The 26,815-nt window shown below is 50.4% G+C and overlaps 2 protein-coding genes across 2 annotated transcripts; both read right to left on the bottom strand.

Moving 5' to 3' along the window:
• Positions 1 to 42: 42 nt before the first annotated feature.
• On the bottom strand, positions 43 to 12,161 carry LOC132499927 (dipeptidase 2-like). The gene is given in 10 exon segments (XM_060114589.1): positions 43 to 205; positions 4,236 to 4,258; positions 9,102 to 9,440; positions 9,820 to 9,996; positions 10,117 to 10,186; positions 10,488 to 10,629; positions 10,853 to 10,982; positions 11,286 to 11,412; positions 11,739 to 11,950; positions 12,108 to 12,161. Coding segments are annotated over 10 exon segments (1,437 nt in total).
• Positions 12,162 to 12,285: 124 nt separating this feature from the next.
• Positions 12,286 to 24,404, bottom strand: LOC132499928 (dipeptidase 2-like). The gene is given in 9 exon segments (XM_060114590.1): positions 12,286 to 12,448; positions 21,487 to 21,683; positions 22,063 to 22,239; positions 22,360 to 22,429; positions 22,731 to 22,872; positions 23,096 to 23,225; positions 23,529 to 23,655; positions 23,982 to 24,165; positions 24,278 to 24,404. Coding segments are annotated over 9 exon segments (1,317 nt in total).
• Positions 24,405 to 26,815: the final 2,411 nt, after the last annotated feature.

Here is a 26,815-nt window from a genome sequence, read left to right on the forward strand (position 1 = left end):
CCTTCCTGTCCAAGCTGTGGTGCTTCTCTCAGAGGGCCACGTTCAGCAGGAGGCCTCCCGGGAGCACACCTTGTCCCCAGCTGCCTGCAGCCGGCCCCGCACACCCTGAGGGCTGCGTGCCAGTGTCTCTGTGGCCACAAGTGCTCTGGGCTCCCGGTTTCCCGGGACTGGGCCATGGGGGCTGGTGTGGGGGAAGAGATAGTTTCTGGAAATGGGGGGGTAACCATGTGAACTCGGGATTCAGGAAGGGGCCCTCTGCGCCCGACCTTCTCTCTCCACCTACTTGACTCCCCAACCTTCATAACCATTCTCTGGGGACTTCAACCAGCGCCTGGGAACTGTCAGGAACCTCTCCCACTTCTGTCAGCCAGCCTCAGGAAAGAGCGCCCTCAGGAGTCGCTACACCTCCCCAGGGCCTGAATAGAGGGACTTTGGGGATGTGAACTGAACGACCTTCTGGGGAGAGTCAGCGGCCCTTTTACTCAACAGAGCAGGAACCCAGTCAGCAGGCTATTTGAGTGGAAGGAAATGAAGTGATTTCCATGGCAGCAGAGCCCCCACCGCAGCAACCTTCCTCCCAGAGCTGCTGGCTGACCTTCTGGCCAGGATCCCTCCTACCTCAGCGTGGAAGGCCCGGCCTCGTGGAGAAGTATAGGTTCTGAGGAAAGACCTGGCACCTGGGTTCTGCTGCTACACTTGCCTTATCTCGTGGCCCTCGTGGCTCTAGCTTTCCCAGAAACCTCAAGGGCTTAAGTGCCTGTGCTTACTCAGAGGCCACACGCCATTCCCCATTTCCAGCCTCAGGCCCTCCCCGTAGCTGCCTCCTCTAGAGACCCCCTCTCCTCAACACTCTCTCTCTCTCTCTCTCTCTCTCTCTCTCTCTCTCTCTCTGGGGATGTGCCTTCTCACAGAAGCTCAACCACAGAGATGCTTTAGGGACTGTGCCCAAACTCCTTCATCCCCAGCCTCTCAAGTTTTTGCTCTGATCCCTGGCACCCCCTGGAGCTGTTCCACCTTTGGAACCTTTCCCAGGTGGCAGGAGTGCCTAGCACAGGGGTAGTGACCTAAGTCTGAGCACTGGCGACCCTAGAAATCTGTTACACACCAACATTTTATTGAGCAGTAAGGGACCCCACTGGGGACAGAAAGGGCTGGCAGTAAAGGAGCATGTGAACCTCGGGGCAGGGTGCATGCTGCCTGACTCTCCATCCTGTTCTTGCTTCAGGGAGCAGGTCCACCATGCTCCAGTCGCCGGTTTTTGGGTCTGGAGCAGCCCAGCTCTTCGTCCGAACTTTCTGAAGAGTGCTTTCGTTTGGGAGCACGTCTGGGGACTGGCTTCACTGCTTCCACCTTTGCTGGTGGGGCCAAAGGAACATCCCCGTAGGCCCGGTAGCCACCAACCAGGCAGTATGTCTCCCCATGCCAGCCCAACTGCGTTTCTCCACACCCTCGGTAGAGGACATGGTAGTGCCCGGGTGTGGGAGGACAAACGGGAGCCACTGCTGCTGCAGAGAAAACCAGAACTGATCAGTCACTTGTGCTGTGCACAGCCTCCTGCCACAATTTCCCCCTCTCATGTCTCTCCCAGTTTCTGGCTGAAGACCTTTAATCTACTTGACATCCAAAACACAGCCTTGGCCCATCACCTCTATGAGTCCCTAGAGAAGGGACACTGGCTGCAAAAGCAATCCCTAGAGCCTACGGCTGCAGCAGATGAGGAAGTCTCTTCACCGTTTCCAGGGAAAACAGTAGAACCCGAAAGAAATTGCACTCATGATCCTCTCCATCTCTCCCTTCCATAACAGAGAAAACATTTCTTGCAGTCTGTCACTTCTGAGGCTTTAATGGAAATGTCTTTCAAGTTTTGGAAAGAAATAATCTAATACAAATCTGTTAAGAACCCCTCTCACCTTGGCAACCCCTCTTGGGCCCCAGTTATACTGCCTGTTTCAACCACACTGAACTCTAGCCCTCTGGTACTTTTATCTAGATTAGAACAAGGCTAAATACTGAGGCAGAGTGATCAGGAGACTCAGAACCGGGGTCTGGGTACCAAGTCTAGGCTCACATCAACGCAGCCTCCTGGGACACCATCTCCTCAGCCCTCCAGTCTCATTAGCACTTCATCACCCCCCCGCTTCATTCTTCCGGTCTTCCCATCAATATGGCACCACCCTGTCCCCGAGTACTCAGCAACTCAGTATGGGATGTGTCTGAGAGGACCGATAGAGATGTCTGCATGACAGCACAGAGGTGCCTGGGTTTGAAGGTGTGCTTCTAATTGTGGCCCTCTTCCTCAAACTGCTCCATTTACCGTTTGCCAACAAAAATGCACTTGTCTTTTGCTGAGAGGCCATTCAGGAAAGGGTCTGAATGGAAGCATCCTGTAGCCCAAAGGGGAAGGCTACATTATAAAGCTTAGAACCGTCCTGCACACTTGTCCAGGGATGACCTTTCACTTGTCCTCAGCAGTGAGCCCTGTGGGTCCCTGAAGTTGTCCCAGGTCACTGGTATTACTTACATGTGGGAGTGTGCTCAGTTGTACATAGTTGGCAGGCCCCACAAAAACATGTGCCAGCCAGGTGAGGTGGATTGTATCCCATACCTCCTGTGGAGGTGGCCGGTCTGGGTGTACCTGCTGCACTGCCCACCCAGGGAACAGAGCACAGGGTTGAGTATATATAGCCTATGAAGTCCGACATTGTCTCTGACAGTCAGAGAAACTTCCCTACCAGTTCTCCACCAGATGCGAATCTGTTTGGTTGTCAGTTACCATGGAATCTGTTACCATGGAATCTGTGAGAAGGCCTTTGAGGGCATCACTACCCAGTGAGGTCATATATGGAACCTGTGACTTGAGGGGCAGGCTTCAGGAGGAGGGGCAGTTTTTTGGAGGAGAACAGGGTAGAGGCAGAGGTACTCTGCCTGGCCCCTCACACCTGGGCCTCCCCACCAATGCCGTAGTCTAGTAGACACCCCAGGTGGGGCGTGCTGGTGGTCTGGCACAGCCCCAGGGGCCACAGGAGGGCAAGAGAGACCCACATTCTGTGATTGGCTTGAGAGGCAAGATTAACGTAAGAGACGAGACAGCTAGGTTGTATGGCACTAACCCTAAGAGGCAGAGATTTGTGTGGACTGGGGAATCAGGGAAGGCTCCTTTGCAGTGGGCCTGAAGGACAAGTGAGATTTGGACCCATGGGGAAGAGAGGGAAGACATTCCAGTTTAGAAGAATAAAAGCAAAGACACACTCTTCTCGACCTTGTCCTGCCCCCAATATAAATTCATCGCACCCTGAAATTTTTACAACTGAGGACTTAAAAAAACCAAGAGGTTAAGGGGCCTTCGCAGTGGTACACAGGTAGTGGAGAGGTGTTCTGCTCAATGGTTAGGTTCATGTCGGGGCTCCGGGTTTACAGCTGATAGGAATGTGAGGACAAGCTCCTGCCATTTCAAACATTTCCAAGTGATACTGAGAGAGATGTTAAAGGTGCAAAATGCGGGTGCTGAATGACCTCACAAAGTGGGAATGGTGGGCCCATTTTAACATGAAATTGAAAACAAATTCATGACAAAAGGACATAATACAAAATGACAACATAATCGCTACAGGCCCCTCTCCCCTAGAAGTAAAAGTCATTAGAATCCTCTCTCTCCACCATGAAAGGATGAGATAAAGACTCAGCAGCAGCCCCCGTGAGAAGCATGGTCAACAGTGTGAAGAGGTGTTACTAAGGCGATTCGGTCCGCCTCAGAGCAGGAAAGAGACAACTCTGCCCTTAGCCTGATCAGGCCCACAGGAAGCAAGCACATTTGGGGCAGCCTCTGATAGTGTGGCAATGAGAGAGAACCTTCTTGAGGAGGGGACTCCCCGTTGGCCGACCCTGAAAAAGCAAAGATGGGACATTCGTTTAATGGGGCTGTTGCAGAGGCGTTGTTCCCAGGAGGTAGAGACTGCTTCGACTACCATTTTAGAGGTTGGGCCACCGTGGTTGAGAAGCACAGCACCTTCTCTTCCTAAACTGCTTGAATCAGCGGGTACACGTTAGGACAGACGAAGTCAGGCCTCATTGGAGCGGACTGCCTTTGGGAGTGGTAGAATGTAAACTGTGAAGGGGAATGCTCTGGAGGAGGTTTGTCATGGCAGGTGGGCCAGCATGAGACCATTCAGATTCTCCACGGCTCCAGAGATTACTTGACTGGGAGCATCCCTGTGATGTGGCGGGGGGACTCCTACCTTAACAGGACCTGGCTGGGCATCTGGGGAAGGCGGAATAAATGGTTTATTAACTTACGAGAGCGAGAGACTCACAAAAGCACTGAAAAAGACTTGTACCTGGATTCTTGAGCCAACCCTAAGAAAACTTCTCTAGATCTGGAGTAGGGCTCGGGAGGCTGCACTTTTAAGCTTCCTGGGCAGTCCCACCACAGTGGTCCATGGATAGAGTGACCAAATTATTGTGTGTTCTCGGTTGCTTTGGGGAGTCAAAGTGGGCAATATTAAAAACTGCAGCAGGCATACGTATAAACAGGGAATAGTCAAGGCAAACAGAGGTGTATAGTTATTCTGTGCATGCATCAGGTTTGGGAAAAGCTAGCCTGGTGGTTAAAGAACACAACCCTTACGACAGACAGACCAGATTCTGTCCTACTTGCTTGTGTGATTTTGACCAAGTTCTTTTATCCTTCTGACTGTTTCTTCATATGGAAAAGAGCTATGGCTGTACATTTAGCACAATATTCTCTTTTGGCAAAAGTTGCTCTGGGTCCATTTGTGTTCTCTGCAACTGAATCCTTTCCAGTGTGCAAGCATTTTTAAGTTGTTTGGTGAAGTATTACGTTGGACTTTCAACTGTTCATTACTTTGGGCAAAGCTTATGTAGTGCTGCAGAGACTAGAACCCATGCAGAGCTAGTGAGAGGATGTTATAAGCTTATTCTGCCGGTTGATACAAAAGTTTTAACCTTTTCTCCTCTTCCTCCACCTGCCGCCAAGACATGAGAAAGAAGGCAGAGCCTGGAAATGCACACCAGGCAATACTTCTGTGTCAGTTTGCCTTTTATTCCTCTGCCAGTACTTCCCAGAGAGATTTCACCAAAAGTGCCTAAGCTTGCCATGGCCATTGTTGTGAAGAAAGTTTCTCTCTATTGCTAGTCACATCCCCTTTTCCTTCTCCTGGGGGCTTAATGGATGTTTGGGGGCAGGAACTAAAATTTAAACTAAAAGGTAAAAAACAAAAAACAAAACAAAAGAAAAAACAAGTGTTCTTTTTTTAACATCTTTATTGGAGTATAATGGCTTTACAATGGTGTGTTAGTTTCTGCTTTATACCAAAGTGAATCAGTTATACATAAGTTCCCATATCTTTCCCTCTTGCATCTCCCTCCCTCCCACCCTCCCTATCCCACCCCTCTAGGTGGTCACAAAGCACCGAGCTGATCTCTCTGTGCTATGCGGCTGCTTCCCACTAGCTATCCATTTTACGTTTGGTAGTGTATATATGTCCATGCCACTCTCTCACTTTGTCATGGCTTACCCTTCGCCCTCCCCATATCCCCAAGTCCATTCTCTAGTAGGTCTGTGTCTTTATTCCTGTCTTACCCCTAGGTTCTTCATGACATTTTTTTTCTTAAATTCCATATATATATATATATGTGTGTGTGTGTTAGCCTACGGTATTTGTCTTTCTCTTTCTGACTTCCTTCACTCTGTATGACAGACTCTAGGTCCATCCACCTCATTACAAATAGCTCAATTTCGTTTCTTTTTATGGCTGAGTAATATTCCACTGTATATGTGTGCCACATCTTCTTTATCCATTCATCCGACGATGGACACTGAGGTTGTTTCCATCTCCTGGCTATTGTAAATAGAGCTGCAATGAACATTTTGGTACATGACTCCTTTTGAATTATGGTTTTCTCAGGGTATAGGCCCAGTAGTGGGATTGCTGGGTCATATGGTAGTTCTATTTGTAGTTTTTTTAAGGAACCTCCATACTGCTCTCCCTAGTGGCTGTACCAATTTACACTCCCACCAACAGTGTAGGAGCGTTCCGTTTTCTCCACATCCTCTCCAGCATTTATTGTTTGTAGATTTTTTGATGATGGCCATTCTGACCGGTGTGAGGTGATACCTCCTTGTAGTGTTGATTTGCATTTCTCTCATAACTCGTGATGTTGAGCATCTTTTCATGTGTTTGTTGGCCATCTTTGGAGAAATGTCTATTTACGTCTTCCGTCCATTGTTTCATTGGGTTGTTTTTGTGGATATTGATCTGCATGAGTTGCTTATATAGTTTACAAATTTATTTATGTTTATATTTTTTGGAGATGAATCCCTTGTCAGTTGCTTCGTTTGCAACTATTTTCTCCCATTCTGAGGGTTGTCAGAGTCCAGAGTCTTGCGTGTTCCCCCAGTATCCAACTTGGACAAGTGTACAAATAGTGGTGGTCTAAATGATGTAGAGAGATGAATAGTGGAAGTAAGTATTGAAGGTAAAATTAATCGTTCAGTAACGTCACATAATTAATTTGAAGTGTCCATGTTATATTTGGGCAGAGTTGTTCAGTTGGCAATTAGCTAAGTTTGTAAGAGACTCAGGAGAGAGAGATGTAAGTTTTAGGTCAAGATCTGTGATATATATGGTGGCTGGAATCACAAGAGTAGATGAGACCATCTATCAAGGGCAGAAGAGAGCTTCTGAGAAATACACATCTTTTGGCAGAGGGCAGAGTGAGAGTGCCCAATGAAAGAGATAAGGATGTCCAGAGGCAGGAGGAAGAAGTAGCAGGTTAAGATGCTACTGTTGTTAAGGTGAAAGATTTTTCTGAGATGACAAGTTTGATCAACAAAATCAAACATTGCTGAAAGGTGACAGAATGACCAAACAATATTCACTCAATTTAATCACAAATTAAATGTTGGTGAATGCAATTCCAGTGCAGATAAGTAAGAAGAAAAGAGCAGGGCTTCCCTGGTGGCGCAGTGGTTGGGAGTCCGCCTGCCGATGCAGGGGACATGGGTTTGTGCCCTGGTCCGGGAAGATCCCAAATGCCGCGGAGCGGCTGGGCCCGTGAGCCGTGGTGGCTGGGCCTGCGCCACCGGAGCCTGTGCTCCACAATGGGAAACAACAGTGAAAGGCCTGCATACCGCAAAAAAAAAAAAAAAAGAAAAGAGCAAAATTGTGTGAGTCACGAGGTACATAAAGATAAGAAAATACAGACAATGAGAATAAATACAATTTTTGATCAACTGCACTGTGAAATTAGGAAGAGAGAAAAGGTAACTAGAGAGTTACTTGGCATCAAGCAAGAGTAATTTTTAATGGAAGGGGGGCAGCTTTTTAATGGGAGGGGGCCAAAATAAAATCTCTAAAGAGGAAAACCTTAACAATACCAATGAGGTGTGAAAATGAATGGAAGATACTGAGGAAGTGAGAATAGGTATTTATAAACTATGTCAAAAAGCTATTCTTGGACGTAAAGAGAAGAAGGTAGTTTGGGGTGTTTTTGCTTTATAGTCTGTGTTTTCTCTGTGAAATAAAAGTTTGATGGGAGGTGATGTCACCTCGAGATAGTGCTCATCAAATATCCTATGTGCTTATCTACATTTTTCGTCCTCCTTTGTAGTTCAACTGTTTTCCTTTGATTCGTTGTGGCCAGTGGCAAAGAAGCAGAATCAAGTGTATCACTTCTGAGCTGAGGTCATTAGGAGCCAGTGTCCCTCTTGTCTGGTCCTCTGCTATTGTGACATGGGAGGGCAAATAGTCCAGATGACGTGGCTGCAAGATGGATCAGGACCATGTGATCTGTAAGGGCTTTACTCAGTAGAAAAATAACGTACTCGTATTTTCCACTGAGATTCCTGTGTTCAATAGATCTGCCTGCGAGAGCTGAGAGAGCATAGCGAAGGCGGAAATGACAAAGACAGAGGGAGAGATGTTGGTAACAGATGGAAGGCGCCTGGCAGATAATATATTAAATGGTAAACAAAGCTGCTGGAGTAAGAGAGAGAGTATATAAGAGGTGAGAAGAAGGCCAACTGTATGTAGTATCTAACGCTAAGGAGTGAGGAGAGTAACAACTGAAAAATAAAAATAAAAAGAATGATCAGAAAGAAGCTAGGTGGTATGCCAACAGAAATCATAAGATTGCTATAAAACATAAAGGAAGGTAGTTTTAAAAGAAGCACCATTTAATGGAGTCAGTTGTTTCCCAAAGGCAACATGCTGTGGGAACTGAAAATAAAGCATCTGATTGGATGGCTAAACTTTTATGAACAAAAGTGGAACCATTTCGGGAAAGTCATGGGAGAAGACGCTGTGTTACAGTGGGGAGAGTAATCAATATATTGTGAGGAAAGGTGCCTTCATTTGCAAGAAATGCCAATTAAGAAGTGAAGACAGCATTTAAAGGGAAGGGATAATGTAAGAAAATTAAAAAAAAAAAATTAAGGAAACTTGAATAACTCGTAGACAAAGAGGGAGGTATTAGTGAAAGACTGAAAATCAGAGAAAGCTATCTTAAGTTGTTGTTATGGACTGAATTGTGTCCCCCGAAAAATTGTATGTTGAAGCCCCTCCTAATTTGACTGTAGAAGATAGGAGATAGGTCCTTTAGGGAGGTAACTGAAGTTAACTGAAGTCATAAGGGTGAGGTAATAATCTGACAGGGACTGATGGTGTCCTTATAAGAAGGGGAATAGATTCCAGAGATCTCTCTCCCTCTGCTCGTAGAGGAAAGGCCGTGTGAGGACACTGCAAGAAGACAGCCGTCAGCAAGCCAGGAAGATTATTCTCACCAGAAACCAATTCTTATGGTATTCAATGCCTTAATCTTGGACTTCCACCCTCCAGAACTGTGAGAAAATAAATTTCTGCTGTTTAAGTCATTCAGTCTATAGTATTTCACTCTAACAGCCCAACCAGACTAATACAGACCTTTATGTACACTGCAATATACAGAAGCTAAACAATGATTGTGAGCCTGAGATTACATCTTGAACAGAAGTGTAATGACGCTTGTGGTACTCACAACGTCACGAATTTTGTCAGAAAGATGTGAAAAAAAGTCAGTCAACCAACGGTTCTGATAGTGGATACCTTCTTTATGTGTTTGACATAAAGCAGTGTCTGACAGCCTCCCTGATACCCATCCGTATCGCAGTTTTGATTCTGTGGCTCCAGTTCCACGTGGCACCAAGGTGCTGTGTACTGTCCATTCTTGGGTTTTTGGGTGCTGTACCTATTGCCAGTAGGTGGGTCAAACCACTGGGGCTCTTCTGAAATCCTCCCTAAATTTGGACCCAGCTTCAGCTCCAAATCCGAGTTTTCAGAGAGCCCAGGGTGAGGCTCACCTGCCACAGTAGACACGTTGGCTAACGGGTTGCACTGCAGCACCCACTCGGACAAGGGCACCATCAGGATGCCACCGTTCTTCTTCTGCAGGGGCGGACCCGTGGACAGTCAGCTTGGCCCCCAGCACAGCCAGCTGCCTGTTCACTCTCTCGGCCCCTGTGAGGAAGGTGTTCATCCCTGGCTTTGAGGTCAGAGTCATCTCCTCTCTGGGTTTGTGTGAATGGAGGAGCCGCAGCCCTGGCCTGGGTGGTGTGTTGGCCCTGGGTTTCCGGGTTTGGAGGAGTATCTTACCACCTAGACCCCCACCTAGGGCTGAAGAGTTCAGGGGCTGTGGACCGTGGGTTTTGGGGGCAGAAGATATTTAACCTGGCGTTTGAGGAAATGGAGAGAGAAGAGGCTCAGGTTCAAGGGCTCCTGGTTTGAATCTCTTGCTTTAGGTTTGAGGGCCAGGGCAGTCTCTCACCAGAAGCTGCAGGATATCATCAGGAACATTGCGAGTGTTCTTGCACATACCCCGGGCAGCTGAGTGGGAGAAGATGACAGGTGCCTGTGACACTTGTAGGGCTCGCCGTGCCACAGCATCCGAGACATGGGCCAAGTCCACCATCGTGCCCAGGCGGTTCATTTCTGCCACCACCTTCTGCAGGGACAGGATGGGGAGAGGGCATGAGGGCTGCATTTATCTTGTGTGTATTTATCTGTAGGGAACAGGCGGGGCTGTACATTCATGTGGGGCAGGGTACGGAAGCCGGGTCCTTACCTCGCCAAAGCCGGTGAGCCGACTGACATTGCTGTAGAAGGGGTGGATACCCTTTGCTGAGCTCTGTGCCCTGCAGGATGGCCAGGAGGCAGTCTGACTGGTGGCCATGACTTGGCTACAAGAGCGTAGAAAGAGGTTCTGTCGAACCGTCTACACCTGCAACTCCCTGATGCAAGAGGAGGGACCCAAACTGGGCTGTGCCTGGCAGTAGGAGGGCCCTTCTGGGGATTCAGTCTTGTTCTGCAAACCTCCATTCCCCTCCCAACCCCAGGTTCAGGGCTGGATCCCAGGGGTAAACTTGCTTTGGGCCCCAGCGTGATCTTGGGCAGATCCCTGCCTCACTGGGCCCTTACCATCTGCACTGTGCTCACCAGGGCGTGTTGCAGGTGTGGGTGAGTGTCACGTAGCGCACACCCAGCGCATAGAAGGTACGCAAGATGGAGAGGCCCCTGTCCAGTGAGTGGCCGCCCTCCACACCAATGAGGCTAGCCAACTTCCAGGTATTGTTGAGAGCTGGGGGCAGGTAGGTCAGATGATCATTTTCAGAGGCAGGGGTAGCTAACTGAAGTCCCTAACACCTACCACCACCAGTCACTTTACCATTTTGTTTTGTTTTTTTGGCCGTGCCGCGCAGCATGAGGGCTCTTAGTTCCCCCACTGGGGATCAAACCCGAGGCCCCTGCAGTGGAAGCGTGGAGTCTTCACCTCTGGACTACCAGGGAAGTCCCCCGTCTACCTTTAACTGAGGTCACAAGCTCCAGCTCAGAATAGGAGGCACATGTGAGGCAGATGAGGTGAAGTTGCTCCAGGGTGAGGCGCACAGCATCGCGTTCGTGGGTCCGGCATGGGATGTAGGCTCACCAGAACTGAGGGAAGGCAAGGGCTTAGTTTGGGCTTTGGAGCTCCTTGGGCTTCTCATCGCCTCCTCAGCTGGCACAACACTCAGTGTGCCCAGAAGTCACATGTAATGCGTTGCTTTTTCTGTGGTACTTGGATGCCCATCAGGTTGGCTCACTGTGACCCCTGTTCCCCCAGCATCCATGGCATGGCACTTTCTAGGTCACTATGGTAACTTAGTTCCAATGTGACTAACCTGTGGTCTCTGAGGCCCCCAAACTGCCCCACATTCCCCAGCAGCCATGGTGGCACCTTGTGTGTCCCTTTGGTACCTGGGCACCCACGAGATCATTTTTCAGCCTGTCCACGCTGGTCTGGCCATGGCAGAAATTGCGCAGATTAACATCCTGTATCCCGTGGTGGTAAAACTGCCTCAGGACCAGGGGCATGTCGTTGTGGCTGGAGGGAGGTCAAGGCAAATAGGTGGGCTCCTTAGGTCTTGGGATGAGGCAGGACACATTGCCTGGCCTGGGCCAGCCTGTGGGTCCCCCACCTCCCACTGTCACACAGACCAAACTAGGAGCAGCTGAGGCCTGGGCTGAGGGGTTCCCACCAGGGAGGGGATGACAGAGAAGGGGAAGGGCATCCATAGATGATGGAGAGGACATCCAGGGGTGGTGTGAGGGAACCTCCCCACTAGCTCTGCATGCTCCGGACCTCCTGCCCTGCCCGGGGCCGGGCTAGGCCCCCAGTGGCCCCCAGCAGCCTGCACACACTGCAGCCACCCGTCCACAAGCAGGAAGTCCCGCATCAGGGCCCGCGTGCGCTCCCGCGGACTTGGGGTGCTGGAGGTGCCCGGCGTGGTCTTCACGGGTAACCGGACGCAGCAGCAGACCCAGCAGGAGCAGCAGACACAGCAGAGGCCGCTGGCTGAGTGCGCGGGGACCATCGAGGCGGGCCGAGGCGGGTCTGAGAGGGGCGGGCAGTGGGGTTCTGCCTGTCGACACAGGGCACCCAGCGGCGCGGCCTCGCGAGGGGGGCGGTTTGAGGGAGGGGATACAGAGTCACAGGACCCTGCGACCCGTGCGCAGAGAGCCGCGATCCGGGAAGCCCAGCAGCCACAGGGCGGCAGTGCCCTCCCGCCCCCTGCTCACAGGCAGCTCCTGCGGGCTAAGCTGGCCTCTGCGGAGAGCCCACTCGCCTCCCATCGCGGGTTCCCTCCACCCCTGCCCCTCTTCCCACTCCCACTGCTCCGAGGGGGCGCCCTAGGTTGCTCTCCCCGGCCTTTAACCTTCCTGTCCAAGCTGTGGTGCTTCTCTCAGAGGGCCACGTTCAGCAGGAGGCCTCCCGGGAGCACACCTTGTCCCCAGCTGCCTGCAGCCGGCCCCGCACACCCTGAGGGCAGCGTGCCAGTGTCTCTGTGGCCACAAGTGCTCTGGGCTCCCGGTTTCCCGGGACTGGGCCATGGGGGCTGGTGTGGGGGAAGAGATAGTTTCTGGAAATGGGGGGGTAACCATGTGAACTCGGGATTCAGGAAGGGGCCCTCTGCGCCCGACCTTCTCTCTCCACCTACTTGACTCCCCAACCTTCATAACCATTCTCTGGGGACTTCAACCAGCGCCTGGGAACTGTCAGGAACCTCTCCCACTTCTGTCAGCCAGCCTCAGGAAAGAGCGCCCTCAGGAGTCGCTACACCTCCCCAGGGCCTGAATAGAGGGACTTTGGGGATGTGAACTGAACGACCTTCTGGGGAGAGTCAGCGACCCTTTTACTCAACAGAGCAGGAACCCAGTCAGCAGGCTATTTGAGTGGAAGGAAATGAAGTGATTTCCATGGCAGCAGAGCCCCCACCGCAGCAACCTTCCTCCCAGAGCTGCTGGCTGACCTTCTGGCCAGGATCCCTCCTACCTCAGCGTGGAAGGCCCGGCCTCGTGGAGAAGTATAGGTTCTGAGGAAAGACCTGGCACCTGGGTTCTGCTGCTACACTTGCCTTGTCTCGTGGCCCTCGTGGCTCTAGCTTTCCCAGAAACCTCAAGGGCTTAAGTGCCTGTGCTTACTCAGAGGCCACACGCCATTCCCCATTTCCAGCCTCAGGCCCTCCCCGTAGCTGCCTCCTCTAGAGACCCCCTCTCCTCAACACTCTCTCTCTCTCTCTCTCTCTCTCTCTATCTCTCTCTCTCTGGGGATGTGCCTTCTCACAGAAGCTCAACCACAGAGATGCTTTAGGGACTGTGCCCAAACTCCTTCATCCCCAGCCTCTCAAGTTTTTGCTCTGATCCCTGGCACCCCCTGGAGCTGTTCCACCTTTGGAACCTTTCCCAGGTGGCAGGAGTGCCTAGCACAGGGGTAGTGACCTAAGTCTGAGCACTGGCGACCCTAGAAATCTGTTACACACCAACATTTTATTGAGCAGTAAGGGACCCCACTGGGGACAGAAAGGGCTGGCAGTAAAGGAGCATGTGAACCTCGGGGCAGGGTGCATGCTGCCTGACTCTCCATCCTGTTCTTGCTTCAGGGAGCAGGTCCACCATGCTCCAGTCGCCGGTTTTTGGGTCTGGAGCAGCCCAGCTCTTCGTCCGAACTTTCTGAAGAGTGCTTTCGTTTGGGAGCACGTCTGGGGACTGGCTTCACTGCTTCCACCTTTGCTGGTGGGGCCAAAGGAACATCCCCGTAGGCCCGGTAGCCACCAACCAGGCAGTATGTCTCCCCATGCCAGCCCAACTGCGTTTCTCCACACCCTCGGTAGAGGACATGGTAGTGCCCGGGTGTGGGAGGACAAACGGGAGCCACTGCTGCTGCAGAGAAAACCAGAACTGATCAGTCACTTGTGCTGTGCACAGTCTCCTGCCACAATTTCCCCCTCTCATGTCTCTCCCAGTTTCTGGCTGAAGACCTTTAATCTACTTGACATCCAAAACACAGCCTTGGCCCATCACCTCTATGAGTCCCTAGAGAAGGGACACTGGCTGCAAAAGCAATCCCTAGAGCCTATGGCTGCAGCAGATGAGGAAGTCTCTTCACCGTTTCCAGGGAAAACAGTAGAACCCGAAAGAAATTGCACTCATGATCCTCTCCATCTCTCCCTTCCATAACAGAGAAAACATTTCTTGCAGTCTGTCACTTCTGAGGCTTTAATGGAAATGTCTTTCAAGTTTTGGAAAGAAATAATCTAATACAAATCTGTTAAGAACCCCTCTCACCTTGGCAACCCCTCTTGGGCCCCAGTTATACTGCCTGTTTCAACCACACTGAACTCTAGCCCTCTGGTACTTTTATCTAGATTAGAACAAGGCTAAATACTGAGGCAGAGTGATCAGGAGACTCAGAACCGGGGTCTGGGTACCAAGTCTAGGCTCACATCAACGCAGCCTCCTGGGACACCATCTCCTCAGCCCTCCAGTCTCATTAGCACTTCATCACCCCCCCGCCTTCATTCTTCCGGTCTTCCCATCAATATGGCACCACCCTGTCCCCGAGTACTCAGCAACTCAGTATGGGATGTGTCTGAGAGGACCGATAGAGATGTCTGCATGACAGCACAGAGGTGCCTGGGTTTGAAGGTGTGCTTCTAATTGTGGCCCTCTTCCTCAAACTGCTCCATTTACCGTTTGCCAACAAAAATGCACTTGTCTTTTGCTGAGAGGCCATTCAGGAAAGGGTCTGAATGGAAGCATCCTGTAGCCCAAAGGGGAAGGCTACATTATAAAGCTTAGAACCGTCCTGCACACTTGTCCAGGGATGACCTTTCACTTGTCCTCAGCAGTGAGCCCTGTGGGTCCCTGAAGTTGTCCCAGGTCACTGGTATTACTTACATGTGGGAGTGTGCTCAGTTGTACATAGTTGGCAGGCCCCACAAAAACATGTGCCAGCCAGGTGAGGTGGATTGTATCCCATACCTCCTGTGGAGGTGGCCGGTCTGGGTGTACCTGCTGCACTGCCCACCCAGGGAACAGAGCACAGGGTTGAGTATATATAGCCTATGAAGTCCGACATTGTCTCTGACAGTCAGAGAAACTTCCCTACCAGTTCTCCACCAGATGCGAATCTGTTTGGTTGTCAGTTACCATGGAATCTGTTACCATGGAATCTGTGAGAAGGCCTGTGAGGGCATCACTACCCAGTGAGGTCATATATGGAACCTGTGACTTGAGGGGCAGGCTTCAGGAGGAGGGGCAGTTTTTTGGAGGAGAACAGGGTAGAGGCAGAGGTACTCTGCCTGGCCCCTCACACCTGGGCCTCCCCACCAATGCCGTAGTCTAGTAGACACCCCAGGTGGGGCGTGCTGGTGGTCTGGCACAGCCCCAGGGGCCACAGGAGGGCAAGAGAGACCCACATTCTGTGATTGGCTTGAGAGGCAAGATTAACGTAAGAGACGAGACAGCTAGGTTGTATGGCACTTACCCTAAGAGGCAGAGATTTGTGTGGACTGGGGAATCAGGGAAGGCTCCTTTGCAGTGGGCCTGAAGGACAAGTGAGATTTGGACCCATGGGGAAGAGAGGGAAGACATTCCAGTTTGGAAGAATAAAAGCAAAGACACACTCTTCTCGACCTTGTCCTGCCCCCAATATAAATTCATCGCACCCTGAAATTTTTACAACTGAGGACTTAAAAAAACCAAGAGGTTAAGGGGCCTTCGCAGTGGTACACAGGTAGTGGAGAGGTGTTCTGCTCAATGGTTAGGTTCATGTCGGGGCTCCGGGTTTACAGCTGATAGGAATGTGAGGACAAGCTCCTGCCATTTCAAACATTTCCAAGTGATACTGAGAGAGATGTTAAAGGTGCAAAATGCGGGTGCTGAATGACCTCACAAAGTGGGAATGGTGGGCCCATTTTAACATGAAATTGAAAACAAATTCATGACAAAAGGACATAATACAAAATGACAACATAATCGCTACAGGCCCCTCTCCCCTAGAAGTAAAAGTCATTAGAATCCTCTCTCTCCACCATGAAAGGATGAGATAAAGACTCAGCAGCAGCCCCCGTGAGAAGCATGGTCAACAGTGTGAAGAGGTGTTACTAAGGCGATTCGGTCCGCCTCAGAGCAGGAAAGAGACAACTCTGCCCTTAGCCTGATCAGGCCCACAGGAAGCAAGCACATTTGGGGCAGCCTCTGATAGTGTGGCAATGAGAGAGAACCTTCTTGAGGAGGGGACTCCCCGTTGGCCGACCCTGAAAAAGCAAAGATGGGACATTCGTTTAATGGGGCTGTTGCAGAGGCGTTGTTCCCAGGAGGTAGAGACTGCTTCGACTACCATTTTAGAGGTTGGGCCACCGTGGTTGAGAAGCACAGCACCTTCTCTTCCTAAACTGCTTGAATCAGCGGGTACACGTTAGGACAGACGAAGTCAGGCCTCATTGGAGCGGACTGCCTTTGGGAGTGGTAGAATGTAAACTGTGAAGGGGAATGCTCTGGAGGAGGTTTGTCATGGCAGGTGGGCCAGCATGAGACCATTCAGATTCTCCACGGCTCCAGAGATTACTTGACTGGGAGCATCCCTGTGATGTGGCGGGGGGACTCCTACCTTAACAGGACCTGGCTGGGCATCTGGGGAAGGCGGAATAAATGGTTTATTAACTTACGAGAGCGAGAGACTCACAAAAGCACTGAAAAAGACTTGTACCTGGATTCTTGAGCCAACCCTAAGAAAACTTCTCTAGATCTGGAGTAGGGCTCGGGAGGCTGCACTTTTAAGCTTCCTGGGCAGTCCCACCACAGTGGTCCATGGATAGAGTGACCAAATTATTGTGTGTTCTCGGTTGCTTTGGGGAGTCAAAGTGGGCAATATTAAAAACTGCAGCAGGCATACGTATAAACAGGGAATAGTCAAGGCAAACAGAGGTGTATAGTTATTCTGTGCATGCATCAGGTTTGGGAAAAGCTAGCCTGGTGGTTAAAGAACACAACCCTTACGACAGACAGACCAGATTCTGTCCTACTTGCTTGTGTGATTTTGACCAAGTTCTTTTATCCTTCTGACTGTTTCTTCATATGGAAAAGAGCTATGGCTGTACATTTAGCACAATATTCTCTTTTGGCAAAAGTTGCTCTGGGTCCATTTGTGTTCTCTGCAACTGAATCCTTTCCAGTGTGCAAGCATTTTTAAGTTGTTTGGTGAAGTATTACGTTGGACTTTCAACCGTTCATTACTTTGGGCAAAGCTTATGTAGTGCTGCAGAGACTAGAACCCATGCAGAGCTAGTGAGAGGATGTTATAAGCTTATTCTGCCGGTTGATACAAAAGTTTTAACCTTTTCTCCTCTTCCTCCACCTGCCGCCAAGACATGAGAAAGAAGGCAGAGCCTGGAAATGCACACCAGGCAATACTTCTGTGTCAGTTTGTCTTTTATTCCTCTGCCAGTACTTCCCAGAGAGATTTCACCAAAAGTGCCTAAGCTTGCCATGGCCATTGTTGTGAAGAAAGTTTCTCTCTATTGCTAGTCACATCCCCTTTTTCCTTCTCCTGGGGGCTTAATGGATGTTTGGGGGCAGGAACTAAAATTTAAACTAAAAGGTAAAAAACAAAAAACAAAACAAAAGAAAAAACAAGTGTTCTTTTTTTAACATCTTTATTGGAGTATAATGGCTTTACAATGGTGTGTTAGTTTCTGCTTTATACCAAAGTGAATCAGTTATACATAAGTTCCCATATCTTTCCCTCTTGCATCTCCCTCCCTCCCACCCTCCCTATCCCACCCCTCTAGGTGGTCACAAAGCACCGAGCTGATCTCTCTGTGCTATGCGGCTGCTTCCCACTAGCTATCCATTTTACGTTTGGTAGTGTATATATGTCCATGCCACTCTCTCACTTTGTCATGGCTTACCCTTCGCCCTCCCCATATCCCCAAGTCCATTCTCTAGTAGGTCTGTGTCTTTATTCCTGTCTTACCCCTAGGTTCTTCATGACATTTTTTTTCTTAAATTCCATATATATATATATATGTGTGTGTGTGTTAGCCTACGGTATTTGTCTTTCTCTTTCTGACTTCCTTCACTCTGTATGACAGACTCTAGGTCCATCCACCTCATTACAAATAGCTCAATTTCGTTTCTTTTTATGGCTGAGTAATATTCCACTGTATATGTGTGCCACATCTTCTTTATCCATTCATCCGACGATGGACACTGAGGTTGTTTCCATCTCCTGGCTATTGTAAATAGAGCTGCAGTGAACATTTTGGTACATGACTCCTTTTGAATTATGGTTTTCTCAGGGTATAGGCCCAGTAGTGGGATTGTTGGGTCATATGGTAGTTCTATTTGTAGTTTTTTTAAGGAACCTCCATACTGCTCTCCCTAGTGGCTGTACCAATTTACACTCCCACCAACAGTGTAGGAGCGTTCCGTTTTCTCCACATCCTCTCCAGCATTTATTGTTTGTAGATTTTTTGATGATGGCCATTCTGACCGGTGTGAGGTGATACCTCCTTGTAGTGTTGATTTGCATTTCTCTCATAACTCGTGATGTTGAGCATCTTTTCATGTGTTTGTTGGCCATCTTTGGAGAAATGTCTATTTACGTCTTCCGTCCATTGTTTCATTGGGTTGTTTTTGTGGATATTGATCTGCATGAGTTGCTTATATAGTTTACAAATTTATTTATGTTTATATTTTTTGGAGATGAATCCCTTGTCAGTTGCTTCGTTTGCAACTATTTTCTCCCATTCTGAGGGTTGTCAGAGTCCAGAGTCTTGCGTGTTCCCCCAGTATCCAACTTGGACAAGTGTACAAATAGTGGTGGTCTAAATGATGTAGAGAGATGAATAGTGGAAGTAAGTATTGAAGGTAAAATTAATCGTTCAGTAACGTCACATAATTAATTTGAAGTGTCCATGTTATATTTGGGCAGAGTTGTTCAGTTGGCAATTAGCTAAGTTTGTAAGAGACTCAGGAGAGAGAGATGTAAGTTTTAGGTCAAGATCTGTGATATATATGGTGGCTGGAATCACAAGAGTAGATGAGACCATCTATCAAGGGCAGAAGAGAGCTTCTGAGAAATACACATCTTTTGGCAGAGGGCAGAGTGAGAGTGCCCAATGAAAGAGATAAGGATGTCCAGAGGCAGGAGGAAGAAGGAGCAGGTTAAGATGCTACTGTTGTTAAGGTGAAAGATTTTTCTGAGATGACAAGTTTGATCAACAAAATCAAACATTGCTGAAAGGTGACAGAATGACCAAACAATATTCACTCAATTTAATCACAAATTAAATGTTGGTGAATGCAATTCCAGTGCAGATAAGTAAGAAGAAAAGAGCAGGGCTTCCCTGGTGGCGCAGTGGTTGGGAGTCCGCCTGCCGATGCAGGGGACATGGGTTTGTGCCCTGGTCCGGGAAGATCCCAAATGCCGCGGAGCGGCTGGGCCCGTGAGCCGTGGTGGCTGGGCCTGCGCCACCGGAGCCTGTGCTCCACAATGGGAAACAACAGTGAAAGGCCTGCATACCGCAAAAAAAAAAAAAAAAGAAAAGAGCAAAATTGTGTGAGTCACGAGGTACATAAAGATAAGAAAATACAGACAATGAGAATAAATACAATTTTTGATCAACTGCACTGTGAAATTAGGAAGAGAGAAAAGGTAACTAGAGAGTTACTTGGCATCAAGCAAGAGTAATTTTTAATGGAAGGGGGGCAGCTTTTTAATGGGAGGGGGCCAAAATAAAATCTCTAAAGAGGAAAACCTTAACAATACCAATGAGGTGTGAAAATGAATGGAAGATACTGAGGAAGTGAGAATAGGTATTTATAAACTATGTCAAAAAGCTATTCTTGGACGTAAAGAGAAGAAGGTAGTTTGGGGTGTTTTTGCTTTATAGTCTGTGTTTTCTCTGTGAAATAAAAGTTTGATGGGAGGTGATGTCACCTCGAGATAGTGCTCATCAAATATCCTATGTGCTTATCTACATTTTTCGTCCTCCTTTGTAGTTCAACTGTTTTCCTTTGATTCGTTGTGGCCAGTGGCAAAGAAGCAGAATCAAGTGTATCACTTCTGAGCTGAGGTCATTAGGAGCCAGTGTCCCTCTTGTCTGGTCCTCTGCTATTGTGACATGGGAGGGCAAATAGTCCAGATGACGTGGCTGCAAGATGGATCAGGACCATGTGATCTGTAAGGGCTTTACTCAGTAGAAAAATAACGTACTCGTATTTTCCACTGAGATTCCTGTGTTCAATAGATCTGCCTGCGAGAGCTGAGAGAGCATAGCGAAGGCGGAAATGACAAAGACAGAGGGAGAGATGTTGGTAACAGATGGAAGGCGCCTGGCAGATAATATATTAAATGGTAAACAAAGCTGCTGGAGTAAGAGAGAGAGTATATAAGAGGTGAGAAGAAGGCCAACTGTATGTAGTATCTAACGCTAAGGAGTGAGGAGAGTAACAACTGAAAAATAAAAATAAAAAGAATGATCAGAAAGAAGCTAGGTGGTATGCCAACAGAAATCATAAGATTGCTATAAAACATAAAGGAAGGTAGTTTTAAAAGAAGCACCATTTAATGGAGTCAGTTGTTTCCCAAAGGCAAAATGCTATGGGAACTGAAAATAAAGCATCTGAATGGATGGCTAAACTTTTATGAACAAAAGTGGAACCATTTCAGGAAAGTCATGGGAGAAGACGCTGTGTTACAGTGGGGAGAGTAATCAATATATTGTGAGGAAAGGTGCCTTCATTTGCAAGAAATGCCAATTAAGAAGTGAAGACAGCATTTAAAGGGAAGGGATAATGTAAGAAAATTAAAAAAAAAATTAAGGAAACTTGAATAACTCGTAGACAAAGAGGGAGGTATTAGTGAAAGACTGAAAATCAGAGAAAGCTATCTTAAGTTGTTGTTATGGACTGAATTGTGTCCCCCGAAAAATTATATGTTGGAGCCCCTCCTAATTTGACTGTAGAAGATAGGAGATAGGTCCTTTAGGGAGGTAACTGAAGTTAACTGAAGTCATATGGGTGAGGTAATAATCTGACAGGGACTGATGGTGTCCTTATAAGAAGGGGAATAGATTCCAGAGATCTCTCTCCCTCTGCTCGTAGAGGAAAGGCCGTGTGAGGACACTGCAAGAAGACAGCCGTCAGCAAGCCAGGAAGATTATTCTCACCAGAAACCAATTCTTATGGTATTCAATGCCTTAATCTTGGACTTCCACCCTCCAGAACTGTGAGAAAATAAATTTCTGCTGTTTAAGTCATTCAGTCTATAGTATTTCACTCTAACAGCCCAACCAGACTAATACAGACCTTTATGTACACTGCAATATACAGAAGCTAAACAATGATTGTGAGCCTGAGATTACATCTTGAACAGAAGTGTAATGACGCTTGTGGTACTCACAACGTCACGAATTTTGTCAGAAAGATGTGAAAAAAAGTCAGTCAACCAACGGTTCTGATAGTGGATACCTTCTTTATGTGTTTGACATAAAGCAGTGTCTGACAGCCTCCCTGATACCCATCCGTATCGCAGTTTTGATTCTGTGGCTCCAGTTCCACGTGGCACCAAGGTGCTGTGTACTGTCCATTCTTGGGTTTTTGGGTGCTGTACCTATCGCCAGTAGGTGGGTCAAACCACTGGGGCTCTTCTGAAATCCTCCCTAAATTTGGACCCAGCTTCAGCTCCAAATCCGAGTTTTCAGAGAGCCCAGGGTGAGGCTCACCTGCCACAGTAGACACGTTGGCTAACGGGTTGCACTGCAGCACCCACTCGGACAAGGGCACCATCAGGATGCCACCGTTCTTCTTCTGCAGGGGCGGACCCGTGGACAGTCAGCTTGGCCCCCAGCACAGCCAGCTGCCTGTTCACTCTCTCGGCCCCTGTGAGGAAGGTGTTCATCCCTGGCTTTGAGGTCAGAGTCATCTCCTCTCTGGGTTTGTGTGAATGGAGGAGCCGCAGCCCTGGCCTGGGTGGTGTGTTGGCCCTGGGTTTCCGGGTTTGGAGGAGTATCTTACCACCTAGACCCCCACCTAGGGCTGGAGAGTTCAGGGGCTGTGGACCGTGGGTTTTGGGGGCAGAAGATATTTAACCTGGCGTTTGAGGAAATGGAGAGAGAAGAGGCTCAGGTTCAAGGGCTCCTGGTTTGAATCTCTTGCTTTAGGTTTGAGGGCCAGGGCAGTCTCTCACCAGAAGCTGCAGGATATCATCAGGAACATTGCGAGTGTTCTTGCACATACCCCGGGCAGCTGAGTGGGAGAAGATGACAGGTGCCTGTGACACTTGTAGGGCTCGCCGTGCCACAGCATCCGAGACATGGGCCAAGTCCACCATCGTGCCCAGGCGGTTCATTTCTGCCACCACCTTCTGCAGGGACAGGATGGGGAGAGGGCATGAGGGCTGCATTTATCTTGTGTGTATTTATCTGTAGGGAACAGGCGGGGCTGTACATTCATGTGGGGCAGGGTACGGAAGCCGGGTCCTTACCTCGCCAAAGCCGGTGAGCCGACTGACATTGCTGTAGAAGGGGTGGATACCCTTTGCTGAGCTCTGTGCCCTGCAGGATGGCCAGGAGGCAGTCTGACTGGTGGCCATGACTTGGCTACAAGAGCGTAGAAAGAGGTTCTGTCGAACCGTCTACACCTGCAACTCCCTGATGCAAGAGGAGGGACCCAAACTGGGCTGTGCCTGGCAGTAGGAGGGCCCTTCTGGGGATTCAGTCTTGTTCTGCAAACCTCCATTCCCCTCCCAACCCCAGGTTCAGGGCTGGATCCCAGGGGTAAACTTGCTTTGGGCCCCAGCGTGATCTTGGGCAGATCCCTGCCTCACTGGGCCCTTACCATCTGCACTGTGCTCACCAGGGCGTGTTGCAGGTGTGGGTGAGTGTCACGTAGCGCACACCCAGCGCATAGAAGGTACGCAAGATGGAGAGGCCCCTGTCCAGTGAGTGGCCGCCCTCCACACCAATGAGGCTAGCCAACTTCCAGGTATTGTTGAGAGCTGGGGGCAGGTAGGTCAGAAGATCATTTTCAGAGGCAGGGGTAGCTAACTGAAGTCCCTAACACCTACCACCACCAGTCACTTTACCATTTTGTTTTGTTTTTTTGGCCGTGCCACGCAGCATGAGGGCTCTTAGTTCCCCCACTGGGGATCAAACCCGAGGCCCCTGCAGTGGAAGCGTGGAGTCTTCACCTCTGGACTACCAGGGAAGTCCCCCGTCTACCTTTAACTGAGGTCACAAGCTCCAGCTCAGAATAGGAGGCACATGTGAGGCAGATGAGGTGAAGTTGCTCCAGGGTGAGGCGCACAGCATCGCGTTCGTGGGTCCGGCATGGGATGTAGGCTCACCAGAACTGAGGGAAGGCAAGGGCTTAGTTTGGGCTTTGGAGCTCCTTGGGCTTCTCATCGCCTCCTCAGCTGGCACAACACTCAGTGTGCCCAGAAGTCACATGTAATGCGTTGCTTTTTCTGTGGTACTTGGATGCCCATCAGGTTGGCTCACTGTGACCCCTGTTCCCCCAGCATCCATGGCATGGCACTTTCTAGGTCACTATGGTAACTTAGTTCCAATGTGACTAACCTGTGGTCTCTGAGGCCCCCAAACTGCCCCACATTCCCCAGCAGCCATGGTGGCACCTTGTGTGTCCCTTTGGTACCTGGGCACCCACGAGATCATTTTTCAGCCTGTCCACGCTGGTCTGGCCATGGCAGAAATTGCGCAGATTAACATCCTGTATCCCGTGGTGGTAAAACTGCCTCAGGACCAGGGGCATGTCGTTGTGGCTGGAGGGAGGTCAAGGCAAATAGGTGGGCTCCTTAGGTCTTGGGATGAGGCAGGACACATTGCCTGGCCTGGGCCAGCCTGTGGGTCCCCCACCTCCCACTGTCACACAGACCAAACTAGGAGCAGCTGAGGCCTGGGCTGAGGGGTTCCCACCAGGGAGGGGATGACAGAGAAGGGGAAGGGCATCCATAGATGATGGAGAGGACATCCAGGGGTGGTGTGAGGGAACCTCCCCACTAGCTCTGCATGCTCCGGACCTCCTGCCCTGCCCGGGGCCGGGCTAGGCCCCCAGCGGCCCCCAGCAGCCTGCACACACTGCAGCCACCCGTCCACAAGCAGGAAGTCCCGCATCAGGGCCCGCGTGCGCTCCCGCGGACTTGGGGTGCTGGAGGTGCCCGGCGTGGTCTTCACGGGTAACCGGACGCAGCAGCAGACCCAGCAGGAGCAGCAGACACAGCAGAGGCCGCTGGCTGAGTGCGCGGGGACCATCGAGGCGGGCCGAGGCGGGTCTGAGAGGGGCGGGCAGTGGGGTTCTGCCTGTCGACACAGGGCACCCAGCGACGCGGCCTCGCGAGGGGGGCGGTTTGAGGGAGGGGATACAGAGTCACAGGACCCTGCGACCCGTGCGCAGAGAGCCGCGATCCGGGAAGCCCAGCAGCCACAGGGCGGCAGTGCCCTCCCGCCCACTGCTCACAGGCAGCTCCTGCGGGCTAAGCTGGCCTCTGCGGAGAGCCCACTCGCCTCCCATCGCGGGTTCCCTCCACCCCTGCCCCTCTTCCCACTCCCACTGCTCCGAGGGGGCGCCCTAGGTTGCTCTCCCCGGCCTTTAACCTTCCTGTCCAAGCTGTGGTGCTTCTCTCAGAGGGCCACGTTCAGCAGGAGGCCTCCCGGGAGCACACCTTGTCCCCAGCTGCCTGCAGCCGGCCCCGCACACCCTGAGGGCTGCGTGCCAGTGTCTCTGTGGCCACAAGTGCTCTGGGCTCCCGGTTTCCCGGGACTGGGCCATGGGGGCTGGTGTGGGGGAAGAGATAGTTTCTGGAAATGGGGGGGTAACCATGTGAACTCGGGATTCAGGAAGGGGCCCTCTGCGCCCGACCTTCTCTCTCCACCTACTTGACTCCCCAACCTTCATAACCATTCTCTGGGGACTTCAACCAGCGCCTGGGAACTGTCAGGAACCTCTCCCACTTCTGTCAGCCAGCCTCAGGAAAGAGCGCCCTCAGGAGTCGCTACACCTCCCCAGGGCCTGAATAGAGGGACTTTGGGGATGTGAACTGAACGACCTTCTGGGGAGAGTCAGCGACCCTTTTACTCAACAGAGCAGGAACCCAGTCAGCAGGCTATTTGAGTGGAAGGAAATGAAGTGATTTCCATGGCAGCAGAGCCCCCACCGCAGCAACCTTCCTCCCAGAGCTGCTGGCTGACCTTCTGGCCAGGATCCCTCCTACCTCAGCGTGGAAGGCCCGGCCTCGTGGAGAAGTATAGGTTCTGAGGAAAGACCTGGCACCTGGGTTCTGCTGCTACACTTGCCTTATCTCGTGGCCCTCGTGGCTCTAGCTTTCCCAGAAACCTCAAGGGCTTAAGTGCCTGTGCTTACTCAGAGGCCACACGCCATTCCCCATTTCCAGCCTCAGGCCCTCCCCGTAGCTGCCTCCTCTAGAGACCCCCTCTCCTCAACACACACTCTCTCTCTCTCTCTCTCTCTCTCTCTCTCTCTCTCTCTCTGGGGATGTGCCTTCTCACAGAAGCTCAACCACAGAGATGCTTTAGGGACTGTGCCCAAACTCCTTCATCCCCAGCCTCTCAAGTTTTTGCTCTGATCCCTGGCACCCCCTGGAGCTGTTCCACCTTTGGAACCTTTCCCAGGTGGCAGGAGTGCCTAGCACAGGGGTAGTGACCTAAGTCTGAGCACTGGCGACCCTAGAAATCTGTTACACACCAACATTTTATTGAGCAGTAAGGGACCCCACTGGGGACAGAAAGGGCTGGCAGTAAAGGAGCATGTGAACCTCGGGGCAGGGTGCATGCTGCCTGACTCTCCATCCTGTTCTTGCTTCAGGGAGCAGGTCCACCATGCTCCAGTCGCCGGTTTTTGGGTCTGGAGCAGCCCAGCTCTTCGTCCGAACTTTCTGAAGAGTGCTTTCGTTTGGGAGCACGTCTGGGGACTGGCTTCACTGCTTCCACCTTTGCTGGTGGGGCCAAAGGAACATCCCCGTAGGCCCGGTAGCCACCAACCAGGCAGTATGTCTCCCCATGCCAGCCCAACTGCGTTTCTCCACACCCTCGGTAGAGGACATGGTAGTGCCCGGGTGTGGGAGGACAAACGGGAGCCACTGCTGCTGCAGAGAAAACCAGAACTGATCAGTCACTTGTGCTGTGCACAGTCTCCTGCCACAATTTCCCCCTCTCATGTCTCTCCCAGTTTCTGGCTGAAGACCTTTAATCTACTTGACATCCAAAACACAGCCTTGGCCCATCACCTCTATGAGTCCCTAGAGAAGGGACACTGGCTGCAAAAGCAATCCCTAGAGCCTACGGCTGCAGCAGATGAGGAAGTCTCTTCACCGCTTCCAGGGAAAACAGTAGAACCCGAAAGAAATTGCACTCATGATCCTCTCCATCTCTCCCTTCCATAACAGAGAAAACATTTCTTGCAGTCTGTCACTTCTGAGGCTTTAATGGAAATGTCTTTCAAGTTTTGGAAAGAAATAATCTAATACAAATCTGTTAAGAACCCCTCTCACCTTGGCAACCCCTCTTGGGCCCCAGTTATACTGCCTGTTTCAACCACACTGAACTCTAGCCCTCTGGTACTTTTATCTAGATTAGAACAAGGCTAAATACTGAGGCAGAGTGATCAGGAGACTCAGAACCGGGGTCTGGGTACCAAGTCTAGGCTCACATCAACGCAGCCTCCTGGGACACCATCTCCTCAGCCCTCCAGTCTCATTAGCACTTCATCACCCCCCCCCCTTCATTCTTCCGGTCTTCCCATCAATATGGCACCACCCTGTCCCCGAGTACTCAGCAACTCAGTATGGGATGTGTCTGAGAGGACCGATAGAGATGTCTGCATGACAGCACAGAGGTGCCTGGGTTTGAAGGTGTGCTTCTAATTGTGGCCCTCTTCCTCAAACTGCTCCATTTACCGTTTGCCAA

The sequence above is a fragment of the Mesoplodon densirostris genome, chromosome 12 (genome assembly GCF_025265405.1).
Source record: "Mesoplodon densirostris isolate mMesDen1 chromosome 12, mMesDen1 primary haplotype, whole genome shotgun sequence".
Classification (NCBI taxonomy): Eukaryota; Metazoa; Chordata; class Mammalia; order Artiodactyla; family Ziphiidae; genus Mesoplodon; species Mesoplodon densirostris.